This window comes from Thalassophryne amazonica, chromosome 18 (assembly GCF_902500255.1).
Source record: "Thalassophryne amazonica chromosome 18, fThaAma1.1, whole genome shotgun sequence".
Lineage (NCBI taxonomy): Eukaryota > Metazoa > Chordata > Actinopteri > Batrachoidiformes > Batrachoididae > Thalassophryne > Thalassophryne amazonica.
This window is the reverse complement of record NC_047120.1, coordinates 23,355,831-23,373,582: the sequence shown is the minus strand read 5'-3', so window position 1 is coordinate 23,373,582 and position 17,752 is coordinate 23,355,831. Positions and strand designations below refer to the sequence as shown.

General features: G+C 46.5%; 1 protein-coding gene across 1 annotated transcript; it reads right to left on the bottom strand.

Moving 5' to 3' along the window:
- Nucleotides 1–99: 99 nt before the first annotated feature.
- On the bottom strand, nt 100–16,778 carry LOC117531122 (dual specificity phosphatase DUPD1-like). The gene is made up of 4 exons (XM_034194159.1): nt 16,710–16,778; nt 13,896–14,082; nt 1,207–1,427; nt 100–465 (listed from the first exon to the last, which is right to left on the bottom strand). Exons 2-4 carry the CDS (start codon nt 14,051–14,053, stop codon nt 266–268), a joined length of 579 nt encoding a protein of 192 aa, XP_034050050.1. The 5' UTR covers nt 14,054–14,082; nt 16,710–16,778; the 3' UTR covers nt 100–265.
- Between the last annotated feature and the right edge of the window lie 974 nt (nt 16,779–17,752).

Below are 17,752 nucleotides of genomic sequence, written 5' to 3'. Positions count from 1 at the left end.
CTGGTCTGCTAATGGTTTTTGAAGTTAGCTGAGACGCTGTTCCACAAACAAAAAGTTAGCTTTTCTAATTAGCTGTCAACTGATGAGCTGAACTGTGCCCACTACTGCACCCACCCATCCATCCATCTATCCATCCATCAGTGGCATCCATGGTATCTAGCTACCTCCCTACTACATACAATCATAACATCTGTATAATATTTGCTTTAAGGCTACTTAATGATGTAACAAAGCAGGATAGTCCATATTTATTGATCTTTTTTCATCAGTTCCACCCCTGACAGTGCAACTTTTTGTCCAGATCTCGTAGCTGTTCCAAGAAGCCTTCATTTGGACAGATGTTCCTGTTGGCGCTCACAGCTTTGATGGCCTCCACTAGGGTCATGTCCTGGTGGATCATCAGATAGGCTAGGACGAGGGTGGACGACCGGCTGAGGCCCATGGCACAGTGGACAAACACTTTACCTGCAAATCAACAGAATCAACCACTCAGCATCACCCAGCGTCACCTCGGCTCGACGCTCACCGTCTGATATCACCTCTGCGTCCCGTTTAGCTGCTGGATTTTTGTGGTGGACTTTATTCAGACTCTCTAATTTGTTACTTCTCCATGGATTAAAAAGAGTTGAGTACTTTTAAAAGTTTTCAAGAATGTTACAACAAATGTTCCTACACATGGTAATCCCCCCGGTCCCTTATCGGACCTGAGGATTAGGGTGCAGGGGAGTGAGTAATTGAACTGTCTTGGGGTCTGTGCATTTCAGCGGAGGATTACTGTAGGAACCGCCACCCGCTGCACCTCCCCGCCCCCTGATCAGCCTGCATGTGAAGGAGCAGACCTCTTCTTATTACCGTCATGTCAGATACCGCCTTCTCTTTGCATAACAGAGCAGCCAGGCACAGGCCACAAACATAATTGTGTAATTTCTACGTCCAATAAAAGTGTTGCTTACAAATTACAGGGGCAATCCGTTTCAAACCAATTTTCTTGCCAAGGTCTGAGCTTATGAGAAGATTACCGCGGGGGAAAGATATTAGCTTGATATTGTGTTTAATGTTCAATTTGCATTTTAATGACAAATACAACTGAGGATTGCCGGAATGGGAACTGACTGACAAAATGTCTCTGTACTGCACAGAAAAAAAAAAACGTCGTCTTTAAGTGAATGTGGGAAAATGTCGAGAAGCACGTTGAGAGCCGCTCACCTGTGGGCGAGCTCAAAGCGGTCTTAATAAAGTTGGCCGCTGGGTAAAAGAAGGGACTCAAATTAAACGACGACATGTCAAAAGCTTCCACTCCTTGATAAGTGATATTTGTGTCCCTGTAGAAGCTCGGTCCCGTGTTTACGTTGAACTTCCCATCAGCGGCGTTAAGGACATGGGTGATACGATGAGCCTCAAGGGTCCTCTTGTCTTTTGCTGCGTACCTAATGAGAAACCCATAATTATCTCTCAGTAGATGAAACTGCACCTTGGGTTTAGAAGACCAATTATTAACTGCAAAGGCATCATTAGCAATAAATAAAAATTACCAACAGAGGATGGTTCCATTGGACCTGTCACACAGATTTAAGAACGACCATGCCTTCTGTCCACACTTTGCGTTCAGTTTGTTTGTGTTTATGTTCATTTTCTGGAAGTTTACAGATGAAACTGAAGAGTACAACCAGAAATGATGGCAGCAGTATAACGAGTTCAAAACAGACATGACTAGGGATGGGTATTGATAAGATTTTATTGATATCTGTGCAATTATCGATTCCACTTATCGATCCGATTCCCTTATCGATTCCCTTATCCATACCTCTTGTGAATTTTCTGTGTACTAAAAGTAGGCTTTACAGGTTTTCTATGTCAACATTTTATTGAGTCTTAAAGTAAATTAGTATGAAACTGGTCACTGGATCCTTGATCTCTGGACATAAATAGAAATACATAAAAATCTGCAGTTTTTGTCAAAAGCATTTCCTTTCAGACATTATTGGCATGAATGTCTTTCCATACATCTGAGCTGAGCTCTTGCAGCTGTGCTGCGTCAGGATGTAATTTATAAAGACAACAACAAATGCTGAGCCAAATGCACTCAAACGTGCTGAGATGCGAACAGCTTAATGCAAATTTTAACATTGAAAACGCCATAGCCATGCTAACGCATTAGCATCGGTCACGTTTTTAAGTTACAACATACATCAATCAAGTGTTTCAGAAGACCACAACAGGTCAGTTTAACATAAAAAGGTTAATATTACTCACAGGCATATGCTCTTTAGGGTTTTAGCGGGGAAAAATTAAGATAAAGCAAAATAAAACAAAGAACCAATGAGCCAGCGGATCGAAGCACTGCTTCATTGATTCACGCTTCAAAGTGAAAGTGGAATCACGCTGCAGAAGCGGTTGATTACAGACCTGCTGCAGGGTCTGTAATCAATGTAGAGAAATGATCATTTTCCCAACAAACACCCTAAAACATAACAGCCGCTCTGAAGGACTGATAAGGGAATCGTTAAGCAAAAGATTATTGATATCGGTGGATCGAATCATTTCTTAAAGATACCCGAAAAGAACCGGTTCTCAATACCCAACCCTAGACATGACCCTAGGTAGAAGGATGTAAATCATTTTATTTAAACTCAGCCATAAATAGATACTCTATGTGACATTTTCATTGATCATGATGACTGTTGGTTCGGTTCCTTTTCTAGGCCCTTATGGATGCTTGATCAGTTTTCTCTGTAGAAAAATGTGGACCTAAGCAGGTTTTCAGGATGAAGTTTGGTGAGAATATTACTTGGATAGACATGAAGTGATTAGGGTTTGGAGTAGTTTGGTGAAACATCATAGGTCAAGGTCGAGGACAACATGGCCTGCCGGGTGGTCCATCTCAACAATTAAACAGCCTAGATCGATGATCTAAAGCATATATTGAGCACCAAACTACAACCCATGGCAAAAATTATGGAATCACCGGCCTCAGAGGATGTTCATTCAGTTGTTTAATTTTGTAGAAAAAAAAGCAGATCACAGACATGACACAAAACTAAAGTAATTTCAAATGGCAACTTCCTGGCTTTAAGAAACACTATAAGAAATCAAGAAAAAAAGATTGTGGCAGTCAGTAACGGTTACTTTTTTAGACCAAGCAGAGGAAAAATATATGGAATCACTCAATTCTGAGGAAAAAATTATGGAATCACCCTGTAAATTTTCATCCCCCAAATTAACACCTGCATCAAATCAGATCTGCTCATTGACATTGACCCTATGCCATGACATTGACCCTATGTGTCTTTTTGCAAGGAATGTGTTGTGAAAGTGTCGTGACACGGACCCACAACAGGGGGCGTTAATGAACGGACAATGGATAAGCCAAAAGTAACAATTTAATGTTGTGAATTGCACAACGATGTACAGACAACAACAATATGGTGGACTGTCGATCATACACCAGGTGACGTGTGGGCAGGCTCAACAATAGAAGACGCCTGGCGAGAGAAGAGCCGGATCCCCACACAGCTCTCACCACCAACGGAGCTGAGGAACACCGGAGCCGCCAAGCCCTGCGCCCCAGGTGGCCGCTGTCTTCAGCAGTCAGACCCGGTACTGCTGGCAGAAAACAGAGACAGTCCTGATGAGTGTGAGTTCGCACACTCAGTAATCCCACAGTCAGTGTTTAGTTAGGAGGGAGCACCTCCACCTCCAATCACACACTCGTGCAGCTCCTGTCTAACCACTTATCTGGTTGGAGTGTGAAGCGAAGCCGTCGCTGATCACACCAAACGCCAATCCCACAGATAAGGACACACCACAGGAAAACGGCTGCAAAGAAGTACAGATTATTACTCAATGTTTTGAGTCAGCAGAGAAAGTTACCTGAATGGTAGCTGATTTCTCGGCGAGGAGGTGGAGTTGCAGTCCGGTCTTTGTAGTGGTAGTGATGGGTGACAGCTGGTGTTGATAGATGACAGCTGTCACCTCCAGCGGCTCCGACACCCTCTCGTGCTTGGAGCCCGCACTCCAAGCAGGGCGCCATCTGGTGGTGGTGGGTCAGCAGTACCTCCTCTTCAGCGGCCCACACAACAGGACCCCCCCCTCAACGGGCGCCTCCTGGCGCCCGACCAGGTTTATCCGGGTGCCAGGCGTAGAAGTCGGCCAGGAGGGCCGGGTCCAGAATGAAGCTCCTTTTCACCCAGGAGCGTTCCTCGGGACCATACCCCTCCCAGTCCACCAGATACTGGAAGCCCCGACCCTTGCGACGGACGTCCAGAAGCCGACGCACGGTCCACGCCGGCTCCCCGTCGATGATCCGGGCAGGAGGTGGTGCAGGTCCAGGGGTGCAGAGCGGTGAGGTGTGGTATGGTTTGATACGTGAAATGTGAAAAACAGGATGGATCCGCAGTGAAGCTGGCAGCCGTAGCTTCACTGCGGCCGGGCTGAGGACTTTGGTGATGGGAAAGGGTCCGATATATCTGTCTTTCAGTTTCTGTGATTCTACTTGAAGTGGGATGTCCTTCGTCGACAACCATACCTCCTGCCCGGGCTGGTATGCAGAGGCCGGGGAACGCCGGCGGTCTGCATGGGCCTTGGCCCTCGTCCGGGCCTTCAACAGGGCAGAACGGGCGGTCCGCCACACCCGGCGGCACCTCCTGAGGTGGGCCTGGACCGAGGGCACACCGACCTCACCCTCCACAAGCGGGAACAATGGGGGCTGGTACCCCAAACACGCCTCGAACGGGGAGAGGCCGGTGGCAGACGACACTTGGCTGTTGTGGGCGTACTTGATGCAGGCCAGATGGGTGCTCCAGGCCGTCGGGTGCGCGGAGGTAACGCAACGGAGGGCCTGCTCCAACTCCTGGTTGGCCCGCTCTGCCTGTCCGTTCGTCTGGGGGTGATACCCGGACGAGAGACTCACGGTGGCCCCCAGTTCCTTGCAAAAACTCCTCCAGACCTGAGAGGAGAACTGAGGGTCACGGTCTGAGACGATGTCCGCTGGTATCCCATGCAGACGCACAACGTGGTGGACCAGGAGGTCTGCTGTTTCCTGGGCCGTAGGGAGCTTCGGGAGGGCCACGAAGTGGGCCGCCTTGGAGAACCGGTCCACTATCGTCAAGATGGTGGTGTGGCCCTGGGACGGCGGGAGGCCCGTGACAAAGTCCAGGCCGATGTGGGACCAGGGGCGATGAGGCACCGGTAGGGGTCGGAGGAGTCCTGAGGTCCTCTTGTGGTCCGCCTTGCCCCTGGCGAAGGTGGTGCAGGCCTGGACGTAGTCCCGGACGTCGGCTTCCATAGACGCCCACCAGAAGCGCTGCTGGACTACCGCCATGGTCCTGCGCACTCCGGGATGACAGGAGAGTTTGGACCCATGGCAGAAGTCCAAAACTGCAGCTCTGGCCTCTGGTGGGACGTACATCTTTTTCTTTGGGCCGGTCCCCTGGTCCGGGTTCCGTGTCAGGTCCTCCAGGACGGTCTTCTCCACGTCCCAGGTGAGGGTGGCCACGACAGTGGACTCAGGGATGATGGTCTCTGGGGGGTCTGACAGCTCGGCCTTGGCTTCCTCTTCATGCACCCGGGACAGTGCATCCGACCGTTGGTTCTTGGCCCCGGGGCGGTACGTAATCTGGAAGTCAAAGCGCCCGAAGAACAGTGACCAGCGGGCTTGCCAGGGGTTCAGACGCTTCGCGGTCCGGATGTACTCCAGGTTCCGATGGTCCGTGAAAACCGTAAATGGTACCGATGCTCCCTCCAACAGGTGTCTCCACTCCTCAAGAGCCTCCTTCACCGCAAGAAGTTCCCGATTGCCGACGTCATAGTTCCGTTCAGCTGGGGTCAACCTGCGGGAAAAGTAGGCACATGGATGGAGAACCTTGTCGGACTCCGCGCTCTGGGATAGCACGGCTCCTATCCCTGAGTCAGAGGCGTCCACTTCAACTACGAACTGGCGCTTGGGATCAGGCTGCACCAGAACTGGTGCAGTCGAGAACCGGCGTTTCAACTCCCTAAACGCGGCTTCGCACCGATCCGACCAAGTGAAGGGGACTTTTGTGGATGTCAGGGCTGTCAGGGGGCTAACTACCTGACTGTAGCCCTTGATGAACCTCCGGTAGAAATTTGCAAAACCGAGGAACTGTTGTAGTTTCCTACGGTTCGTTGGTTGGGGCCAATCTCTCACCGCCGCAACCTTGGCCGGATCAGGGGCGACGGAGTTGGAGGAGATTATGAACCCCAGGAAAGACAAAGAAGTGCGGTGGAACTCACACTTCTCGCCCTTCACAAACAGCCGGTTCTCCAACAACCGCTGTAGGACCTGACGTACATGCTTGACATGGGTCTCAGGATCCGGAGAAAAGATGAGTATATCGTCTAGATATACGAAGACAAACTGATGCAGGAAGTCCCGCAAGACGTCATTAACCAACGCTTGGAACGTCGCGGGCGCATTGGTGAGGCCGAACGGCATGACCAGGTACTCAAAGTGACCTAACGGGGTGTTAAATGCCGTCTTCCACTCGTCTCCCTCCCGGAGCCGAACCAGGTGATAAGCATTCCTAAGATCCAATTTCGTGAAAATTTGGGCTCCATGCAGGGGCGTGAACACTGAATCCAACAGAGGTAACGGGTATCGGTTGCGAACCGTGATCTCGTTCAGCCCTCTGTAATCAATGCATGGACGGAGTCCGCCGTCCTTCTTGCCCACAAAAAAGAAACCAGCACCCATCGGGGAGGTGGAGTTCCGGATCAACCCGGCAGCTAACGAGTCCCGGATGTAGGTCTCCATTGATTCGCGTTCCGGACATGAGAGGTTGTACAGCCTGCTGGACGGGTACTCAGCGCCCGGTATCAAATCAATGGCACAATCGTACGGACGGTGCGGGGGCAGCGTGAGTGCCAGATCCTTGCTGAAGACGTCAGCAAGGTCATGGTACTCGGCTGGCACCGCCGCCAGATTGGGGGGGACTAAAACCTCCTCCTTAGCTGTCACACCGGGTGGAACCGAGGATCCTAAACACTCCCGGTAGCAGGTTTCGCTCCACTGAACCACAGCCCCAGACGGCCAATCAATCCGGGGATTGTGTTTTAGTACCCATGGAAAACCCAAAATTACTCGGGAGGTAGAAGGTGTTACATAAAACACAATCTCCTCCCTGTGATTCCCAGACACCACCAATGTCACTGGCTGTGTCTGGTGTGTGATCAGTGGAAGAAGGGTGCCATCTAGCGCCCGCACCGACAATGGTGACGGTAAGGCCACTAGAGGGAGCCCAACCTCCTTTGCCCATCTGCTATCCAGCAGATTCCCCTCCGACCCCGTGTCCACCAGTGCTGGGGCATGAAGGGTTAGATCCCCACTCATGATCGTGACTGGGATTCGTGCAGATCGTCGGGGTTTCCCCATGTGGGTGTTGTGACCCACCCTTAGCCCAGTCTCTAAGGACGAGTGCTGCTGTTTTGACCGTTTGGGGCATTCTCTCTGTGTGTGCTCAGTAGAGCTGCAGAGAAAACACTCTCCACGGATCAGCCTCCTTTGTCTCTGATCTGATCGTTTTTTGGCCCTGCTCGTTTCCATAGCAACGTGAGCAGGGAGAGCTGTTGTCACGTGGAGAGCCCTGGCAGTGGAGCGTGGGGAAGTCGGCTTCCTTTCGGACCCGGGAGGAAGAGGGACGGCTTGTGCCTGGCCACGCCCCTCGCCTCGCTCCCGTCGGTGTTCCGTTAATCGGTTGTCTAACCGTATAACCAGGTCGATAAGCCCGTCTAAATCCCGCGGCTCGTCCTTCGCCACCAGGTGCTCCTTAAGGACCAGAGACAGTCCGTTTACAAAGGCGGCGCGGAGCGCAACAGCATTCCAGCCAGCTCACGCTGCCGCAATGCAGAAGTCGACTGCATACTTCGCTGCGCTCCGACGCCCCTGCTGTATCGACAGCAGCACACTTGAAGCGGTCTCGCCTCTATGAGGGTGGTCGAACACCTGTCGGAACTCCCTCACAAACTCAGTATAAACCATTAGGAGCCGTGAATTCTGCTCCCAAAGCGCCGTAGCCCAGGCGCGTGCCTCTCCTCGAAGCAAATTGATCACATAAGCCACCCGGATACGTCTGCTGCGTACATGATGGGACGCTGTGAAAAGACGAGCGAGCACTGCATCAAGAAGTCCGTGCACGTCTCCACACAGCCTCCGTACGGCTCCGGAGGGCTTATGTATGCTTCAGGGGAAGGTGGGGGGGTTCGTTGAACGACCAGCGGAATGTCTGTTTCTGGCACACGGTCAGCAGGAGGAGGTGCTGCAGCAGCGCCCTGAGCACGCGCTTCCACCTGGGCGGTGAGAGCCTCCATCCTACGATTGAGAACACTGCTCTGCTCGGTAACTAAGTCCAACCGAGCGGTAAAGGCGGTTAAGATGTGCTGCAGCTCACCCAACACGCCTCCTGCTGGCGCCTGTGCACCTCGCTCTTCCATTGGCTGTTCAAGCGATGGTTGATACCCCTCGGGATCCATGACGCTGGCCGAGAAATCCTGTTGTGAAAGTGTCGTGACACGGACCCACAACAGGGGGCGTTAATGAACGGACAATGGATAAGCCAAACGTAACATTTAATGTTGTGAATCGCACAACGACGTACAGACAACAACAATGTGGTGGACTGTCAATCATACACCAGGTGACGTGTGGGCAGGCTCGACGATAGAAGACGCCTGGCGAGAGAAGAGCCGGATCCCCACACAGCTCTCACCACCAACGGAGCTGAAGAACACTGGAGCCGCCAAGCCCTGCGCCCCAGGTGGCCGCTGTCTTCAGCAGTCAGACCCGGTACTGCTGGCAGAAAACAGAGATAGTCCTGATGAGTGTGAGTTCGCACACTCAGTAATCCCACAGTCAGTGTTTAGTTAGGAGGGAGCACCTCCACCTCCAATCACACACTCGTGCAGCTCCTGTCTAACCACTTATCTGGTTGGAGTGTGAAGCGAAGCCGTCGCTGATCACACCAAACGCCAATCCCACAGATAAGGACACACCACAGGAAAACGGCTGCAAAGAAGTACAGATTATTACTCAATGTTTTGAGTCAGCAGAGAAAGTTACGTGAATGGTAGCTGATTTCTCGGCGAGGAGGTGGAGTTGCAGTCCGGTCTTTGTAGTGGTGGTGATGGGTGACAGCTGGTGTTGATAGATGACAGCTGTCACCTCCAGCGGCTCCGACGCCCTCTCGTGCTTGGAGCCCGCACTCCAAGCAGGGCGCCATCTGGTGGTGGTGGGCCAGCAGTACCTCCTCTTCAGCGGCCCACACAACAGAATGTTTTTGCAGTTTTTGCTCTATGGCAAGATGCATTATCATCTTGAAAAATGATTTCATCATCCCCAAACATCCTTTCAATTGTCCAAAATATCAACATAAACTTGTGCATTTATTGATGATGTAATGACAGCCATCTCCCCAGTGCCTTTACCTGACATGCAGCCCCATATCATCAATGACTGTGGAAATTTACATGTTCTCTTCAGGCAGTCATCTTTATAAATCTCATTGGAAAGGCACCAAACAAACGTTCCAGCATCATCACCTTGCCCAATGCAGATTTGAGATTCATCACTGAATATGACTTTCATCCAGTCATCCACAGTCCACAACTGCTTTTCCTTAGCCCATTGTAACCTTGTTTTTTTCTGTTTAGGTGTTAATGATGCCTTTCGTTTAGCTTTTCTGTATGTAAATCCCATTTCCTTTAGGCGGTTTCTTACAGTTCGGTCACAGACGTTGACTCCAGTTTCCTCCCATTCATTCCTCATTTGTTTTGTTGTACATTTTTCGATTTTTGAGACATATTGCTTTAAGTTTTCTGTCTTGACGCTTTGATGTCTTCCTTGGTCTACCAGTATGTTTGCCTTTAACAACTTTCCCATGTTGTTTGTATTTGGTCCAGAGTTTAGACACAGCTGACTGTGAACAACCAACATCTTTTGCAACATTGCGTGATGATTTACTCTCTTTTAAGAGTTTGATAATCCTCTCCTTTGTTTCAATTGACATCTCTCGTGTTGGAGCCATGATTCATGTCAGTCCACTTGGTGCAACAGCTCTCCAAGGTGTGATCACTCCTTTTTAGATGCAGACTAACGAGCAGATCTGATTTGATGCAGGTGTTAGTTTGGGGGATGAAAATTTACAGGGTGATTCCATAATTTTTTCCTCAGAATTGAGTGATTCCATATTTTTTTCCTCTGCTTGGTCTAAAAAAGTAACCGTTACTGACTGCCACAATCTTTTTTTCTTGATTTCTTATAGTGTTTCTTAAAGCCAGAAAGTTGCCATTTGAAATGACTTTAGTTTTGTGTCATGTCTGTGATCTGCTTTTTTTCTACAAAATTAAACAACTGAATGAACATCCTCCGAGGCCGGTGATTCCATAATTTTTGCCAGGGGTTGTACAAGTATTTATGATTGATTGGTTTGAATGACTTCATTATGAAGTCACAAAGAAGTCATACCAACCCTTTCCTTTCCTTTCCTTTTCATTTTTCACTGCACCTGCAAGTACTGCAACTCTATGGAAAGAGCACAATCGGAGCCAGAATACAAAGAACTCAAAAATGGCTTTTGCACAGTATAACTCAGTTACAATGTCATAAATGATACAAGAAAAAAATAACTTGAAATTCTATGATCATTTATTTGACAAAATTTAAGAACGACAGCTCCCATAAATGTTACTATTATTGATGAAAAAGGGCGGCTTCCGCTCTGCTTCAGCCTGTAATTCAGCTGAAGATTTGCCGATTTTTATTTTTTCTTCACATTACTGTCTCAGCTGAGTCAAGGCTTCCCAGTTGCCTTGGGGAGGGCAGACTTTTTACTTTTACTTTTTTACAGAAGCTAATAAACACTTGATTTTTGCCAAAATGCTTATAAGAATTTAAGTCATGATTTAAATTTTAGAATTATTATTATTATTATTATTATTATTATTATTTCTGAAGGAAAAATTCAGAACACATGGTTAGGTCAAGAAGTAAGTCCTATACTGGCCCCGGGACTTCTATCATTATGCGAACGAGAGTCAACAACTTGCATCCCTCTGCATGAGACCCCAGTCTAATACAGGTTACTTCCCCAAACAAGGACAGTATCCATTTAAAGCCGTGTGGACTGAGACAAGACAAGGTTGATTAAGTGTCTTGTCCAAGAACATAGACAAGCACCATGTTCAGGATTCAAACCAGGGTCTGTAGATGGACAGACCAGCACCTTATCCACTCACTAATCTGCTCTACCAGGTCAAAGATCATCAGAAATTTGACAGAAATTTGACACTTCAATAATAATTTTTAATTTTGCACTTTCTGACTATGAGCCATTGTGTAATTTCTGCAATTTTTTAAAACATGCATATTAAAACATTATTAGCAGTCAAGTCTATGTGTGCTGTGCTCGCCTTTGAAGAATGCAAGAAGTCCAGTTTTGAAAAATTACTTCAGGAATGAATTAGGGTGAACAAGGAACATAAGGGTTTATTATTTTCTATTTATATTATCATTTAATATTATTGGTGTCGTGATGCTGCAGCAGAAAACGATTCCACCACAGACCAACAAAAACTGGTCTAATGTGGAGTTGTTTACGGTTCACAATACGAGGCAGGTTCATGAAACACGTAACACGTGTTGGGAGTAACACCTTACAAAAGTACTGCAGTTACAGTAATGTATTACTTTTTGCTCTAACACATTATTGTAAAGCATTTTATACCTTTTATATATACCTTTTATGTATACCTTTTCAGTAATATTATACTTGCTACATATTTCAGTAAAGTGCATCACAACACACTTTTAACCCGAAATCAGCCTTAACGGGCTGTGGGGCGTGGCTATTCAGCACTGATTTCCTCAAATCAACATTAATAAATCCACTGTGCACCATGTTGATGAATAACTCACACCTCTGATTAAATCCAGTAAGAACTGGCCCCATAAAGGAATTTTTTGAGTAGTACTACTGTGTTTAATATGAATTGGCCTAGACTTTATATATTCACACCAGTTCTATCATAGCTTTATCAGATTTTGATCCTTTGAGATTGCATCTTCAGCCTTCACTGTGCCAATTATTATGTCCGCCAAGGATGTAATAAAATCATTGATGTTTGTTTATTTATTTGTCTGTCTCTTAGCAGCATTATATCAAAATAGACTTTGGTGTTCATACCAGGTTCAAATGTTGAAGACTCTTAACGGTTTCTTTAGACCTTGGGTATTAAATTATACTAATATCTTAAATCATTCAAACATATCTGTGGTAGACTGGCGTCCTGTCCAGGGTGTACCCTGCCTCACGCTATATGATTCCTGGGATAGGCTCCAGCCCCCCCCCCCCCCCCCGCCTTCATTGGACTTAGCAGGTATCGAAAAAGGATGGATTCCAACATATTTAACACAGTTGCTTTCAGGAGATATGTGTCCTGAATTTGAAGGATTTTATATGCAAATGTAGATACGGGCATGTGCATTTGTGAATAAATTTGAAAATGGGAAGCCCTCAGAGATAGAAGACAAGCAACTTGTTGGACTAAATCTCTCTCCCATAGCCTATATATTAATTAAAAACGCATTCTCTAAACAATAGGTGAGCTGATCCACTTGTGATCCACTTTTGATAGTGAGGGCTGTAAATTTACAGAAAGCCAAACACTCTTTAATGCTTCATTACTTCACCTCAGGGAGCTTTGGTGGCAGCTCTCCACTGGTGTGCTTTGACGTGTTGATGCAAATCCAATAATTCACCAACAGTCATCTAACTTGAGTCTGCTTTCTGAATAACAGTAAGCCAAGGTGCTGGCACACTCAGACTCTTAAAGGGCATAACAAATGAGAGTCTGATTGGTTTATTTCAAGTCATGCCTAAAACACACAACTAATTACAATATTACACCACTGTAAAGAAGAATGTACTTGTAAGTCAGGGTACAGCACTATGCAGAAGTTTAGAAGTTTACACCACTTTTTGGACATCACGGTTCGTTCCCATACCACTGATTTAAAAGAAGCACGCGGTTCCTTTCTTTAGCTCCTGTGCAACGTTAGTCACTTGCATATGAATGAGTGTGATAGACTCAGAGGTGTCCTGAAAGAATTTGCATGTGTGAAATTTTCTTCCGTGTTACATTTTTACACTGCGTATTCTCTGTATAACGGCCCGCACCAAACCGTAAGATACTTACTGCGATGGTTCGGTATGAATACAAGTACTGTTCCACCCCAGTTGCATGTAATCGCAATACGTAAAAATAACACTGTGCAATTTTGAGACTCGGGTCACTGTTCCTCAAGTTTATTTAGAACTATAAAACGGATCCCCTGTTTGCTCCCATTTATTTATTGTTGTACAAATGTGCAGTCAAAGGGATTTTTCCTTATGCAGTCATCAAAGGTGAGTCGAACACTCAGAGACATGATTGGTAGCAATAGTACTATGATTCAGTCTGTAAAAATAGAATGAATCCTTTAAATGTAGTGTTTTTACAGTAAAGTATGAGATGTCCTTTTTTAAAATTGGTAATTGTACACTAGTTGTACTTCAGACAGTTGGCGATTGAAAATGAAACCAAAAATGTCCTGATCCCATAACATTCTGTAAGGACTTTGAAACCAAGAAAATAGAGTGCAGAAAGGCAGAAATGAACTACTATTCCCTTGAGTGATAAGGGCACCGTAGTATCTGCTCTCTGCTTGGGAAGTGGAGTTTGCAGAAATGCGGGAGCGATGCATTTAGGAAGGGTCACCACAGTGTTTCAAAAGGCCCACCGCAGCGGCTCAGTGCAGACTGATATCAGTAGTGGATTCAGTGATACTATCACTCAACTCATTCAACTTCAGCTTTGGGCATCAACAGGCAATGCTGGATTCTCACATGTCTCCAATATAGATCCTGGGCTGGACCTCATCCAGGTGGTTACTGCTTCCTTTCTTTGTCCACATCAGTCTGTGGAGCTCTGACGCCGGCGGGGTTTCATACCTGCCGCTTGCCCCTTCAGGGCTCCTTAAACAGCTCAGGCCTCCTCTGGGCATAACTTGGTGATCCAGTTCTGGTTTGCAAACTGAAGCATAAAAACACAAAAATACAAAATTCTGGCAGAATATGATTCATGTTTGTATGTTTACTATATAGAGACACCTGTCACATGGCACTAGTGAAGGGCAACAATGCCCAAACAAAACAAGAAATCTGGACTTTTGCTGACTTTCAGAGGCATCGTTTAACCTTCGTTCAACTTCGTTCCTGCAGCAGAATTTTTAAACTGTTGAAAAATTTGAATGAATACCGCGGACAACCTCAATTCTTCCATATGTTGTTTTGCTTTCATTCTTCATGGTTTCTTATCGTTTGCTTAGTTTTCGTAACGCTAGCGTTTTGTTTGACTTTCGTCAAACTTCGTTGAACCTCCCAAGTCCGACATATTGAACGAAGGTTGATGAACCTAACTATATCTGAATGAATCAATAACTAAAGCTTCGATGAGCTGAACGAAACATCCTCGTATCACTAAAGAATCATTAATTTTTGGGACGAAAAAGAAATAATAGCGTTAAGAACTCTTTATTAACTACTTTAACTATTTCCGCACATTTCACCCGTTTGTGGCTGGCCTGCGTGTGCCTGTGTGTGTGTGTCTTGGAGAGTTGCCTTCGTCTGACACGGACAGTTCCCCCTAGCTGATGCCATGGACTTGTCAAAGGTACTCCTCAGGACAAGAACCATCACAGATAAAGTGTACAACAAGGTACAGACACACAGCGAGAACTCAGAATGTGAAGACAAACAAAACTTGTTGTTGTGAAGACAAACAAAATCTCTCACCTGTTGTCAAGGCAAACAAAATCTTGCACCTGCAAGTACTGCGGAAATGTGGACAAGGTTGGCTGCACTCGGTTTTATATCCGCTATCGGTCACGTCAAAATGGTTTCATTTTGATTTTGTTTAAAGCGTCAAGGTCGATGTTCGCTTTGTTTTTCTTTCGTTAGTTTCAGTTTTGTTTCATTCATTCATTCAGTCTTTCATTGAAATCTTCGCAGATGTCAGCGAATTTCATTTTAACTTCTGTTTGAGTTCGCTTGATTCACAGGCTTTTCAGTGAGGTGAAAAGTGCAGGATCTTTCTTCCACCTTTTCTTGATGATTTTTGACTTTTTGTATATTTTTATATATATTTTCCACCCATCTGTCCGTCCAGCTGCAAGTTTTGGCATCAAGTCTCTAAGGCCCTTAGGATCAAACTAACCAAACTTAGCACATGGGTCGTTGCATTGGGTGGGGAAACAGTCACCATAGCGACAGTGCCTGATTTGCATATTAATGAGGCCACGGGGTCAGTGAGTACAAAGTCATAATTTGAGTCATCAAGATTATTCTTGTTTTTTTTGGGAGTCATTAATGATGCATGCTGTCCAAAAAGAACAGTCCAAAGACATCATTAAAAGCTCAAAATTACCATGACACGTATGCCCATGATAACTGTATGTAAAGTTAAGACCACAACTGTATGTGAACGGAGAGATGGATGGGTGCGATCACATAAGCTCCACCCATGGAAATACACACAAAGGTTCTCAGCTCCAGATGCTAAAAGAAAGATGATTAGATTTTACTGTCATGAGGGAAAACAAAAAAAATTCAGCAATACCGTGAGAATTGTTTCATCAAAATATTACATATTGTCTTGTTAAATACAAACTATTATAAACGTGGTGCTGAACGGTAAAGGACTGCAGCAGCACATGGCTCCCCATTGACCTCGTGATGCTCTCATTACTTTATCCACAGTTCAGTAAATATGTTTATCTCCAGAGATGTAGAAATTAGAATTCAAAGCCTATAACGCGACTTTTCATTTCCTGCAGGCAAACCTAACCTTTGCATTTGCAATGTACACACGCTGCGTTTTACACAAACGTGTAGCGCGAGGCGCTGTATACATTTGCATGTGTTTAGTCAGCTGCATGATTGTGCTGCAGGCTGGGAGGTCGCAGCACCGATGAGCACATATCGTGATACTGTACAGAATGCGATGCACGCGTTCTGCCGCCGCGGGGAGACAGTGCACTGTCCGTGCGTATGAGTAATTCGCACTGCTGTCGGTGACCTTTCATATCACGCTGCAACATCAGGGTGACCTTATCCCTGCCTCTGTGTACGCGCGGGTGCATCCACATCATCTTTAAACGTGCGTGTTGAAAAGCTACATTTGACCCGGCGTGCGCGTTGTGAAGGCAGAGCACAGCGTGCGCGCGCACCTGCAGGCTCTTCTTTCTCCTCACTGATCTATAAGTACGAGCCTTCCCTGCCTCCCACGGTCGGGGCAGAGAGCTGATTTCCCTGGTGCACGTGTTGAGCTGCAGCGCTGCCTCGGGCTCAGCCGTCCTTCCTGCTCTACTTCTGTGTAATTAAAGATGCTATGTATGGGAAAGTGCCCACAGTTAACATGGAGGGCAAATAAAAATGTCTTTTTACCCGTCTGGGTCACATCTCTGCGCTTTCATGAATTACACGTCTTTCTTCAGCCGGCGTGGATGCGGTTTAACCGGATTTGTGGGCGAATAAATAAAAGAAGGACCTGCATTAGGCTGCATTTTAAAAGTGCATTTACCTTACAGCTAATCTAAACGCTGTGAAGCATCGAGAGTTATCTTTAATAAATGAGTCAGAATACATGGTTAATAGACGCACTTGCCTTGGTCGGAAACGTCGCTTGCCTGAAAGAGCTACATGTAGGTCGACAAACTGTCTGTGTTCTCCCCTGTAATCTACCCTGCAACCCTTTTTTCTTATTTTAACTTCTGAATCTCAGCCCAAAATAATCCTGGCACTATCGCCTGCATTCCTTAAAGGTTACCCGAGCTTCCAGCGCGGGAGGGAGGGAGGAAGGGTAGGACACGTTTTTTTTTTTTCTCTCACAGCAGAACCACATCAGAGCTGAACTCAAACCTGACACTCTTTATATCGAGGACTTTTCTCTACCCTAAAAGGCGTTTAAATTAAAACGCAAGTTGGCGCAGTCAGGAGGTCTGGAGCTGTTTCAGTTTGTGGTACTGATCATTAGTTGACTGAAGGCAGATTATAGTTTATAGTGATTTATGCTCATAGTTAGAGGTTTTAATAGACATCAAACACTTTGTCAGCTGGACTATGTTCGGTTTAGACGGCAGCATAAATGTCAAACAAGACAAGCAAGTGTGTAAACATGAACTTTTAGCAAGTATATGAATATAATTTATTGCTCACTTTTTGAAAACCTTCCTAAAATACCACTGTACGCCTCAGGGCCAGCCCAGCCCTTTATGGGCCCTTAAGCAGAATTTCATTTGGGGGCCCCCCCTACCATCACCTCAGCACCAGATGCCTTATTATTCCATAGGCTACTGTTGTGTGGGCCGCTGAAGAGGAGGTACTGCTGGCTCACCACCACCGGATGGCGCCCTGCTTGGAGTGCGGGCTTCAAGCACAAGAGGGCGCCAGAACCACTGGGAGTGACAGCCGTCAATCATCCTCAACACCAGCTGTCACTCATCATCTCATCATCACCATCACCATAAAGGCCGGGTGGCGACTCCACCTCCTCGCCGAGAAATCTCCTACGATACAAGGTAATCTCTCTGCTGACTTATACGTCAAATAATAATCTGATCTGTTTTGCAGCTGTTTTTTCCTGGTGGTATTTCCTTGACTGGATTTTCGGAGCTGCACGTGTGTATGATTGGAGGTGGAGGCTC

Bases quoted from the DNA above. Each gene is read 5' to 3' on its own strand.
- LOC117531122 (XM_034194159.1), bottom strand. From the start codon at position 14,053: ATGCCCAGAGGAGGCCTGAGCTGTTTAAGGAGCCCTGAAGGGGCAAGC. The intron at 1,428-13,895 runs GTGAGAATCCAG...GTTTCTCATTAG, and splicing joins AGGATCTATATTGGAGACAT to GTACGCAGCAAAAGACAAGA. The intron at 466-1,206 runs GTGAGCGGCTCT...GTTGATTTGCAG, and splicing joins CGCTTTGAGCTCGCCCACAG to GTAAAGTGTTTGTCCACTGT.